This window comes from Neopsephotus bourkii, unplaced genomic scaffold (genome assembly GCF_033783945.1).
Source record: "Neopsephotus bourkii isolate Nb327-2 ecotype Australia unplaced genomic scaffold, CSIRO-AGI_Nbou_v1 NB_1767, whole genome shotgun sequence".
In the NCBI taxonomy this organism is placed as follows: domain Eukaryota; kingdom Metazoa; phylum Chordata; class Aves; order Psittaciformes; family Psittacidae; genus Neopsephotus; species Neopsephotus bourkii.
In genome coordinates this window covers 2,252,578-2,265,253 of record NW_026902241.1, presented here as the reverse complement: position 1 = coordinate 2,265,253, position 12,676 = coordinate 2,252,578, and the positions used below count along the sequence as shown (strand labels likewise).

General features: G+C 40.8%; 1 protein-coding gene across 7 annotated transcripts in view; it reads left to right on the top strand.

Annotated features, from left to right (window-relative positions):
- Positions 1-11,034, top strand: part of MTHFD1L (methylenetetrahydrofolate dehydrogenase (NADP+ dependent) 1 like) — a 155,905-nt gene extending 144,871 nt beyond the window's left edge. For all 7 annotated transcript variants that reach the window (XM_061378664.1, XM_061378658.1, XM_061378659.1 and 4 more), the window contains 2 exons: positions 3,938-4,046; positions 7,989-11,034. In XM_061378664.1, the coding sequence (XP_061234648.1) occupies positions 3,938-4,027 (90 nt within the window). In that variant the 3' untranslated portion in view covers positions 4,028-4,046; positions 7,989-11,034. The remainder of the gene's footprint in view (positions 1-3,937; positions 4,047-7,988) is intronic.
- The last annotated feature ends 1,642 nt before the right edge of the window (positions 11,035-12,676 follow it).

The following is a 12,676-nucleotide window of genomic DNA, read 5'->3' as shown; positions in this document are numbered from 1 at the left end:
TTTATCACAGACACCCTCAGTGATGTTTTATGAGAGTGGAGAGTTGTGCAATCTCCATGCAATAAAAGGGGCTGTATATTGTAGGAAATACCTACAAAGTTGCTCTATGACTGGAAATTTGTGGGTTTCTTCATGCTGTTCGTACCTGTCAATTGCCAGCATGGTTTATGTTTCAGGCATATTTTCTCTTTCACTGTTCATTTTGCTTTATTCAAGTTTTAAAAATCAAGTAATTTTAGTAAGTAGTTATCTCAGAAACCCTTGGAGAGGTGGAGGTAGTCTTCCAGCCACTGTGCAGTTATGGTATGTGCTGCAGCCAGGGGCGCAGGTTAGTATCTCCCCTGCTCTGTGCACAGAAATCTAGCTCCAGTTACTTAGGGCAGGGAGAGTGATGCTTCTGGGCCGTGTCTGCTGTGGTTAAGGCCAGCCTGTGATCTCCTTTGTTAATGCCTTCATTCAGCATAATGGAAAACAGTGAGAGGGAAGAGGATCATTCTGAGCCCACAGCCAAGTGGAAAGCCAGTCAGCTGAAGCCTCAGCCTCTCAGCTGACTGAGCCCTCTTTTCTCTCCTGCCTTTTTCACTGCAGGAAAGAAACAGAGGGCTGGAGAGGGAATAATCAGTAGTAATCTCCTCCATCAGCCAATCATCTCCTCCTATTGACCTTGATGTAATGAAAAGGGATAGATTCTTCTACATGTTACCTCTGTGTCCAGATAATGAGAGCAGAGAGAAATGTTCGTAAATCTCCATGGCTTTGCCTGTTTGGAAGTCTGGGCCATGGGGAAAAAGACAAGATGCATTTTATTTTCACTCTGTAATTCACACAGGTATTTGTCCCAAAGTGTTTCCTCTGCAGGTTTTTCTGCCTTGTACTTCATTTTACACAGCAGTAATTTTAATTCAGATGAACTTGTTCCCTTTTGTTGACTTAGGTTTTCAATATGAGAATAGTTGTATTCACTGAACTGGCAATAAACTGGTTTGATATTTACATTTCATAGATGTAATAGATTTCTATAACTTAATACAGTGGAGTTACACTGGTGTGGAACTGGGCTTATTAAAAAAATACAGAAAACCAAATCCAAAACACAAATGTAGGACTTTTCTTAAGCTTTCTTTAAAAAAAAAAAAAAAAGAAAAAACCGTCTTCCCTAAAGTGATTCTAGTTTTTATTATAGAGGGAAAATGAAGAGTGGCTAAGCTTGTAGATATATTAGAAAAAAAGATGGGGGGAGGAGAGCTGGAATTTGGGAGTTTACTTTTGGCTGTAGAACTGTCATGCACAGAGTAACCAGAAAGTTGTCTTTGGCAATTTGCTCATTCCCCTCCCAGTGAGATTTAATTCATTAAGGGAGTTTCTTGTCAAATGCTAACTCAGAAACTGGGATGAATCTGAGACAGAAAATAATTCAGTTACCCTAATGATGTAGTACTCCAGCTAGTATGGCCAACAGATACAGAATACTAACAAGGTGTTTTAATACTTAGCTAAGATGCCAAGGCAATGTCAGCCAATAAAATGATGTCATGCGATCAGTGACAGGGCTTGGTCAATGCAAACTGACAGTTTTGTCTTTTAATCCTACTGTGTGCAATAACAAAAGATCAGGAAGGACTATATATAAAAACAGAGGAAATGTGCTAAGAAGTCCACTAGAAAAACTAGTTGCATTGTTTTTTTTCAGAGCTAGGTCTCAAGTGAGGTGATGGCTGCACTGGTACTCCCTGAGCTCCTTTTCCCCCTTCACAGCCTGGGATTAATCTCTGAAATGGCAGCAGAGCTCTCTGGAGTAAATGAAACTGTGGTGGATAGATCTTACAGTTTGCTTGTATTCCAACAATGGAAAAACATTACATGAGCATTCAGAGTGAAGCTAAAGCATATGAGAGATGCTAACTCCATCACTGTGTATGCAGCAGAGCAGGCTGACGTAAAGAAATACAGCCTGCTCCAGCCCAAAGGCGGCCTTTAAGTCTGGCTCTCTGTAGGAGCTAGGTTGGTGGTCATTTATTTTTCCTCTTTTGAGGCCAATTAGCAATTTAGAACTTGCCTTTGGCCAGAGAAAACACCATAGCTGAGTTGTACCCTAGTTCCCCTTGAGGAGTTAGGGAGGACAAAGGGAGGATGCTGCCCAGCCCTGTGCTCTCTGCTGGGAGGTGATGGCTGGCTACGGCGTGCTGTGGCCACTGCCCTGCAGCAAGCGGCCAGGTGGTGATCTGGTCATGCAGATTTAATTCATCAGCCAGTCAGCCGTGGCCACAGAAATGTGTATTTTCATCAGTTCAGTGTGTTGAATGAGGTCGGCTGCAGTAAGATGAGTGCTATAGCCAACTCCAAGGGAGGAACATCCCAGGGGCTCACAGGTTGAAACTGTCTCCTTTCAGCACCAGGTTTCAGCTCACATCGTGAAAACATACCCCAATCTGACCCTTTCCTTAGATTATTATGTTTGGAGTGTTTCTGGTACTCAAGCCAATATGTTTTTTTCTACACAGCCATGTTTGAAGGTTACCTTCTGGTGTCAGATCAACTACCAACTTTAATGAGTTTTGCTGACTTGCCTCAGCTGAAATTTTGTTCCTCAAAAGCTAGCATCTATTATATAAATTCTAATGCATAAAGGCTCTTAGCCAACAAACAGCTGAGCTAAGCTGAACTCCAGGTTTATTTCCAGAGATTGTAAACTCTTTCATCTCTTTAGATATTAATATAGGGCCTATCATAGCAGGGCCATCCTCCACCCCTTGAAGTTAAGATATCAAAAGGGTTTACAGAGTCTTTAAGCCCAAATGAGTGTCGTGAATTAGTGAAAACTTGGTGAGATATCCAGGGCTTCCCTCTGTCATCTTAGGAAGACTTAGGTTGTGAATACAGAGTAGTTCAGGTTGGTCCAAGCTGGGCCTGCCTTAAAACTGCCCCACAGTTGCAGCCTTTACGCTATGCCAGTGCTGGGAAAGCCCTTCCTGGCTCGAGGTGCTGAAACAGCAGAAGGTGAAGCAGATGGAAAAACAGCATTATTCTGCTGAACCTGCTCTCCAGACGTCTCCTTTGCAAGGGAGAAGGAAGGGAGTACTGAGGTGGGGGAGGTGAGAAGCTGCAGGAACTCTGATTTAAAGAGGCGTAAGCTATTGCAGACCAGCTCCTCAAGATTTCCGTGTGACCCAGGTCTTTGATTGCTGCTAAAATGCCAATTGTAAATAATGGTATAAGTAGCTTGAGCAGGGCAGTAGTTAACTCTGTAATTTAAGTTCATGAAACTATTTACATGTTTTAAAGTATGCAGATGCCAGTGTCTTATGCTAGATCAGGATCTTAATTATGCATAGTTTGAGATAATTGGGTTGCTTTAGCTTCATAACTCAGCCTGCTAATTCTAACCACTAAATTAGGATTCAACTGTTATCCATGTATATTAAGTTGAACTATTTCAATTTGTTCCTTATATTAAATAAGCAGTTATGAAAGTGTTGTGATTAATTCTGTTCCTGTATTCTGGTTTTCTGTGGGAGAGGTCTGAGTTCAACACATTCATGTCACCAGGTGAATTTGGGCAGTTATGTCCTTGCCATTTCTTGTGTGATCTTTTCCAGTAGATATAAACGAATGCATGTTCTGGATAAATATTCAGAGGAACAAGTCCCAGAGTGTCTTCATTTTCTTAAGGCATTTATTCTTAGGTTGCTGTCCTAGTCTGCATTTTGTGGCTTTTATTTTCTCTTTCCTGTCTTTTAGAAATGTACACTTAAAAATTAATCTAAAAAGTAGCAAGCTTGACATTTCTAACAGAAACAAAAAAATGTGGTGAACATCACCGCTGCAGTTGAGACCATGATGAACAATACAGCCTTTCTCATAATCTAAGGTTTACATGGGTGGAGTGATTATCTGCTTACAGGTGCAGAAGTATAACTTCATTTTATTGTTTCCACAGATGAGCACCATGCCAGGACTGCCCACGAGGCCATGCTTCTATGACATTGACCTTGATCCCATCACAGAACAAGTGAAAGGATTGTTTTGAGAGTGACCTGCAAATTCAGGTCAGTCAGTGGCCTTTGTTTTCCTGTTTCAGCTTGGAGGAGGATGTTTGTCTCTAGTATGCATACAAAAAAGGTTGCCAGATGTTTATCTAGGCCCTGGTTTCATTGAGGACTCCGCACAGTTTGGGGGATTTAGGGGAATATTTCATAATTTGTGCTTGATTGTATGGGTTTCCCATTTGCTGAATGGTGGCTGGCATTTTGCTGGTGTGCACTGATGCTGCATATTGATGATGCCTTTTGGATTTCCCAGTGCTCAGTCTGGAATGAAGAAGAGCTGGGTCTGCAGTTGTACTGCTCTTGGTTATTGAAAGAGTCAGTCTGAAGAAATCATGTCTTGTTACTCACTTCAAAAGAAATAATCTAGCTCATCTTTGATATTACTCATGTGGTGATGTGTCTCTGTCATTACCTAGATGTCAGGGAAGATGTTTTCAGCTTTGTTATGAGCTTTGCTTTGTTTTTTCTTTTCTTTTTTGATTGCCATCATCTCTCTCAAATGGTAATAAGCATTTCAGAAACACAAATCTGTCCTCTTAGCCTGTCTGTTTTTCATGTTGAGTTCTCTCCCTTATCCTTAAAGGTTGCAGCTGCCTGCTGCCTCCTCCCCTTCTCTGAACACTTAATCTTTTTGATGTCTTGCTTTTATTTTGTGTAGCACATGAGGGGAGGTTATGGCTGGATGTCAGGAAGAGATTTTTTACAGTGTGGGTGGTGAAACATGGGAACAGGTTGCCCATAGAGGTGGTAGATGCCCCATCCCTGGAGACATTCTTGGCCAGGCTGGTTCTGAGCAACCTGATGTAGTTGAAGATGGCCTTGCTCATTGCAGGGGGGATTGGACCAGATGAGCTTTAAAGGTCCCTTCCAATGCAAACTATTCTATGGTTCCTCACTTTAAAATCCAAGTTCTTATGAAAATATTCCACACTACCCCATTTTAACCTTGTTACATAATAAGTGAAGTAAGAGACAATGAAATCCTAACTGAAACAAACCAGTTTGCTATGAGTCTCTTTATTCTTATCACTTAAGTCTCTCCCATCCCTCGCTAAATCAGTCTGGAGAGTAAAACGGTTACTTTTACCAGAACAACAACATGACCATGAGCTAATAGGACTGTGATGGAACCAGGTGCTTTAGCCCTGCTGTAGCAATCCTTGCTACTCTGGTTTGAGAGAACCGTCCTTTCATTTTCTGTTTCTGTGTTTTGGTGGATTGTTTGGAGGAGTGGGGAGGTTTGCACAGCCCAGTGAGGTTACTGTTCAGACCAAATTAACTGTTCACTTGCCCACACTTGAACGTCACAGCATTCACATAACATCTGGTGAGAGCAGATTTTGCCATTTTGTGTGTACCAGTCAAGACAAGTAAAAAGCAGTTAGCCTGAAAGTTGACCTGCATGCACAGGTAATTGCTGTAATTGCTGCCTTATATGCAAACCTATCTATTCTGTTGCTAGATACTGTTAAGCATACCACTTCTTGGCATATATCCCATTCGTGTCACTGATAGGCATTCTATGTCTGATGGCTTCATTGCATACATATTGATTCATCATGTGTCAGTCATGTAATTACTTCTGAATCATTTGAAATGACTGTAGAATCCTGATGTAAAATCTATATGCAGATTCACATAGCTTCCTTAATCGGGTGTTTACTGCCTAGTCTTACACAAGTCTATCCAAACCATGGATTGGCAAGTTTTGAAGAACAACAGTAATTAAGCAGATAAAATCCTCCGTTCCAACTGTGAAAGCCTTTCATTTGAAATTGTGCAGGAAATGAAAATGTTAAACTTGGCTTTTAGTCAGTGATGGTGTTTTCTCAGGTGTAAAAAGAAACGCTAACTAAGTCAGAAAAACATAATAGGTAGGAAATATATATCCAACTGTTAATAAATGATTTTAATTTCATTATGGAGGTATTGCTGGCATCAGACAGATGAGCGATTCGCCTCACTTAAGATTAAGACTTTAAAAAACAAAAAAAAAACAGATTGTTCATATGTATTTTTCATCAGTGTAGGCACATACTCACCTGTGTTCCTACCTTTAACAATACAAATATATGCCTTGAGAGTATTGTAACACCCAATGAACACCACACAAGGTAGTCAGTGTTCATCAGCCCTAAAATTCATCCAGTTCATGGGCTAGATTTGCACATTTCTCGTTTGGGATAAAGAGAAACAATATTCCCATATAATCTTAACTACCAACTTTCTGAAGATAAGTTTAATATTACTCTTTGCTTTTACCCATTCGCTGAAGTGAACCCGCACTGTCACTGATACTATGGTTTGATGTATTTGTGAGTTTATTTCTATGATGGCAGAACAAGGCATTACTTTTTTTTTCTGCTTTATGTGAATTCTTTTCTTAGGGTTTTAGTGTACAATGTGAAATTTCTAGTAATATGATATTGTGGCAGCTCATTAGAACTGATTCAAAACTTTCAGATATGGTAATTGAAAAACAGAGATTTGTGGAAGAGCTGCAGATGTTTCATTATAAACATGCATGCAAAGCTCAGAATAGTTTAGTGTGCAGTTTATATTCTCCTCTGCAATACAGTCCTCTTCATGAGCCTTGTGAGAGGGATACAGGCAAAAGTTCCTGCTGCGAGGGGTAACTCTGTGAGGCTCTTACTGAGCTGAAACACTGGATGTCATTAGCCTCTGATTTTTCTCTACCACTTCACTGTGTTAATGAAGCAGATGCTAGTTATCTCAAAATTTGGAAAATACTGATCATTAGAATATCTTCTAAAAAGTCATAAAAGCAAAAATAACTGTCAGAAAAGTCAACTTGGGGGTTTTTCTATTGACAAATAGCTAATACACGGAACACACACTGTTACAGTCTCTCTGGAGGAGCAGCATGCTCTGTTAAAAATGAAACATTAATACCTGGAAATGAACCTGAAGGAATCTGGATAATTCTTCATCACTGGCCACTATCCTATTTAAATTGTACTGTCCAGCTCATATACTAAAAAGGTTCCAACTGTTTCCTTAGCAGCTGTCTGTATATATTTTATGTATAAATATATAGATCACCCATCAGAAAAAGATTTACATGGAGACAAGTCTGCCAGTAGGAAGAAGTATTTATTTGTTTGTTTTTAAAAAGTACTATTTGCACAGTGAGGTGAATTTATGAACCTGACCTACTCTGCAAAAGTAAAGTCTGTAAAGGACCCTTGTGAACTTTAAGGATCCCTCTGATTTAAACAGCAGCAGCAGCTGCCTGCTCCTGCTGTGCCAGTTTGGCTTTGGGTATCTGGGTTGATGGTGGGGGGTGGTAGTTTTCCTCCCTTGGTTGTGACTCAGTAAGGCCATAGCTGCCCACAGCTGCTGATACATTCTTGCACTTCTTCAGAACTGGCAGAGCACCAGAATGATTGTAATACACAACACGGGTATTTTACCACCCTCAGAGCTCTTCTGAATGTGGGAGGAACCCCAAGGCTCTGACTGTGAGCACCTTCAGTGCCATAAAGAAGCTCCTGAGGGGAGGATGCCAAAACTGATGCCCTAAATGTTTTCAACTTAATTAATTGAGATATAAAGTGTTTGAAGACCTTTCCTTTGCACCACAAAACTGTTCCTATTAAACAATAAACTGACCTATTCAACATTATTGGGTTTCATCAGGAACGTTTACTACAACAAGGTACAGTCTGAAGTCTATATCATACTGGAATATGAGTACCCCTTTTTGTTTCTCACCTAGTAGGGTCATGCAGTTAATAAATGAGAGGTGCATGTGGCATAACTAAATGTTTTTATTATGTTTAAGGCAAAAATAAGCAACTACAGTAAAACACTGCTTTTAAGTTGTGACAGTTCCATTTTATTTAGTTGGGTTTTTTTCTCGTTAAAGAAAGCAAAGATGTCTTGTTTCAATGTACAAATTCTTTATCTTTCTCATTTCAGAGGCCTGGAAATTAAGAACTGCAACCTTCCTGCTTCCTGCAAGGAGACAAAAATGAATCTGCAATATTCCTATGTGTCTCTGGAGGAATGTCAAGCTAGACCAAAGAGCAAAAGTTAACGCTTTCTTCAAACTAGTTTTTATGATGAAATATAGCTGTAAGGTTAAAAAAAATAAAAAAGAGACAAGCTAGTTTTTCTTGCTGTAGCACAGGGAGCTCTCTACTGGGGCTTATGCTTGTTTGTAGATAAAAATGACATTGAAAAAGAGAAATTTTTCACCTTAGAGTTTTTGTCTTTTCTCAGAGGAGTTTATGGAAGTATATCCCTTATCTTGGCCATCTACAAACTTGCGTAAACATGATTATACCGTGTGATCAAGCCTGTTTCTCTCTGAAAAATACGCTTTTGCTCCTGGCATTCAGGAGCTGAAACTACACACAGATTAACTGCACATTTCTGAGCTATCATTAAGTGTTGCTCTGGATGCATTTGGGCAACAGCCAACCTTCAAGCAAGGAAGATATTAAGCAGAGAAAGAACAGAGCATGTATTTTGTGAAAGATTTTAAATATATAATTTGTTTCCTTGCTAGGCAAAGATATTTTGAAACACTTAAGCCATAGCTGTCTCACGTCCATAGGTCTGTCCTTATCCAAAGCCTACGTTACAGGCTGTCCGGCTGATTATGTGCTTCTTGTGGTGAAGCTGGTTGTTCAGAGAGGGCACTGCTCCTTCTGAATCCCTGTTTTGCTCCTGTTCATGGCTAATGAAGCCTCCTGCTGCGCTGGCTCTCGACCTAGAGTTTTTCTTCTCATGTCCCTGGCAGTACACAACACCCAGTAACAAGAGAGGAATGTCCATCAAGCAAAGATGCAACAGGGCAGAGCTTTGTTCTGCTTCATTTTGTCGGTTTTAACCACCATACTTGTAAAACTGGAGTGTTTCTATTTGAAGGGGGTATTCAAACAAGTTAAATTGGAGCACACAGTTTAAGATTTATCTCAGCAACTTACCTTGTCTGGTTTTAACTAAAACTGCAGTAAAACAAGCGTTAGGCACAGGATACTGCATTTAGCTTTTCAAGCTGCTGCTCCTCAGGAAATGCACCCTGACTGGCTGTCGGTTCCTTCAGTAACAAAAAATGCAACAGAACAATAGGGTGAATTGAGACAATAGGCCATTGTTGGTTTAGGTAAAAAGCAGTGAAATAATGATGAGAGAGTTTATTTTCCTTGTGACGTTTTCCATCCTGTCGCTTTGCTCTGCTTACGTACATTTGTATGTTATGAGCTTCTGCAGTGCAGTTTTGGTTCCCTTCTACACAGCCACATTTGGAGACTTAATTATCTCAGGAGCTGTGTTGTAATTGAGGGGTTTGTTTTGGTTTTTAAAACTATGCTTTGTTATTTATAAACTCAAAACTATAATTACGGACAGAAGAGCAAACTGGGGACACTTAATTATCTGTGCCTTCCCTGCAGTAGCACGGAAATGTCTGTTGACTGCATTTCAGAACTGTTCTATTCATAGTGTGGTCCTCCAGCACCATGGGGATTGCTGTGATGATAAATTTAAACATAAAAAAATAGAGCTATTTGATATTTTAGCATGATTAGACAATAAAGCTTATAGTGACCTAGACTGTGGATGCCTTAATTACACTTGGGGCAGGACAAACAAGATCAGTGGAAAGCAAGATTCAAGCGTGGCTCGTGCAGCTACAGGGAAGAGACATTTCTGATGCTTTCTATTATCTTGTGCCCCAGAAAACCACCATGATATCATACATGTGGCAGTGTTGCAATTTAGTCTTGCACACGCTGAGCTATCTAGCCTAGGAATAGCCAAAGACTTTTGGAAGAAAATAAGTGTGGTTTCCAGCCACACTTTTCCTAGTACTTATTTTTCCTTAGAAGAAAAATAAGGTTTTCCCTCCTTTTTATCCAGAGAGATTCAGAAAGCCATAACTGTGCCTTACTAAGTAGTCATCCTGGTTCCCCTGCAGGTGTGTTGAACCCATCTCCATGCAGTGTAGGATACAAAACGTGGCACTAGCTGTCCCCCTTTGAAGCTTCCATATGTACAGATGTCTGAGCAACAAGTTTTATAAGTAATTTCAAACTGCTGCTTGATACCCACACACCTTCTACAGTATAGTCTCCCTATTGTCCCTTCAGGCCACACAGACAGTGGGGCTGTTTATCTGTCTGGCCCATCAGCCTCTCCCTGTGATGGACCATTACAGCTCCATTAGCTGAGAGTTGACAAACATCCTGTAATTTTTTTCCTGTCATTTGCACAGGATTTGTTACAGCGTTTTGGTAGCTTCAATAATTCAAGGAAAGCTGGAATCACCCTCTCTCCTTTTGTCCTAGCTTTTCCCCCACCCCATCTAGTTAACTATCTGCAAAGTCTCTTGAGCTCCTACGGTTTTTGGTCTTTAATTTTACATTTTAATAGAATAGTTGTTAAAAATAATACACACTGGTGTGCAGATGCTTTCTCATGATCCAAAGGGATTGAGCTCTTGGCCATCAGCTGAGCTGCAGAAACTGCCTCTGTATGTGGGCCTGCCCTAGTTCTGAGGCCACCATCAAGGGGTTTGAAATTAAAAGTTTTTAAGGTGTTAGTGGGATTTGTGTCATTTATTGTTACATGGATGCAATTGCAGTGAGGAACTCCTGCCTTTGCATCTACTCTGAGCAATTCTGTGACAGGGCAGAACCACACCTTTATAAGGCAGCTTGCTGTGCTTACCCCTGCGTTTGCTGAAGAATGTTAAGCACAGTACAGTTGTTTATTGTCAGAAGATCTGCTTTTTGTAGTGACTGAATGCTTTGTTATTGCTCCTGCTGAACTACTTCTGTAATGACATTGAAATACTTCAGATGATGGGTTTCTTCATTTGTATTTTAAAATCCAAACTCCCAGACCTTCAGTTGCCATGAACATGAAAATAAAGGGTACGTGTGTACTGTTGTTCCGTTTGCACAAGCAGTGCCTGTCTCAAGTATGAATTCATTAATAAAGCACATTCATTATTTAATATTGTTCTCTATCTGCCATCTTGTCTATTTAAATAGTGACTTTAAATTCCTCATAAGCCACTTAGTCTTGTCCTGGCCCTGTCTGCAGCTAAACACAACTATGCCAACGAAGGAGGGGACCTCAGCCACATCCTGGTTGAGTACCAGATGCAAGCATGGCCTGAGGCTCTTTCCCAGTTCCCAGGAAGCCAGGAATGCATTTGGTTCCTGGCTGTTGCCAGAAAGGGCCATGCACCAGAGGGTTGTCCACAGTATCCTCTTCATCAGTACAGTCCTTTTGAAGTTGGTTTGTGTTTGGGGAAGGACACACCAGGCTAACATCCTGTCCTGGTCCCAAAATATCTTGCTGTTGCCTTTGCTCCTTGGTGTAAAAGGCTGGATCAGATACAAGGGTCAGCTGGACACTTTCCACCTCTCAACTGGCAGCTGGATTTGTATGAAGCAGTATCAGGTACAAGAATACAGATCTGTGAGCTTCTCAGGGTGGGATTTAAACACAAGCAATGCAAAAGCTTCAGGAACTATGGGTGTTAAATCGACTGAACCATAACACAGCAGAAAGCATCCCAGGGGCAGGAATAAATAAAATGGGGAACTGCGGGGGGACGACATACTGGACATCACTCCAGTTTTCTAAATAGCTAAATGAAGTCTTAACCATATGATTTGGATTAGTGCTGGGTTTTTAACATGCTTCTCACAGCTAGATTTCCAAGCAGCTTTTCAGCTTCCCTAAAATGTTTCAGCAAGGAATTTACCCCTATGTAGCAGGTCTCAAGCACTAAGTCTGTGCTTCAGTGGTACCTGGGTCTGCCCTGCTGATGGCCACCCAACAGCCAGAGCCAGCATGGGAGACAGGCACACTCCAATCCACTGAATTATTTGGGGTGGCAGGGAAGGGTAACCAGTTTCACCCTTTAACATGCAGTTTTTCATAGAGTGTTCCTTTTGAAATGGAAATACTGAACCCCTTCAAGCTATCCCAAGAACAGGACTGCTGTGTTATACATGTTACTGTGGGTTTAAGGCCAGAATATTTGTTTAAAGTAACCTAAATTCAAATATTTCCACAAGCCTGGTCATAATAACACTTCCCTGCTCCATGCACCTGAGTATAATATATTCCATATACACAAGCATGGGGAGTATGTATTTGTGCATGCAGGTTTTTTATGTAAAAATCTTCAGTATTTGCTTCCCAAGTAAACTTTTTCACTTGAACCCTTGGGTCATGACTGGGAAGAGCTAGACTGCTACACACCAGCATAGGCTCAACTGGACAAGACCCTGAAGAGCCTTCTTACATTAATGCTGTTAGGTGATCTCCAGGTCCCTTCCAAGGTGAAGCACCATGCTGAAATACACACACACTAGAGAGGCCATAAGAACTTTCCTTTGCCAAGTACTAGTAAAAAAGGACATATCAAATACAAGTCATGCTCACTTTTATACAGTACACTAAACCAAGGTTGAAGTTACGACATTTTAAAAGCTGATTCCCCCTGGGCAATTCCTATCATGGTATTGGAATTCAATTACCATCAACATCTGGTCAAAGTTAGATTCCCAATTTCAGCTCTTCAGGACACAGCCTGTTAGTTGCCTATGTAACACAGCACCTGCATGCTCTCATCACATGCA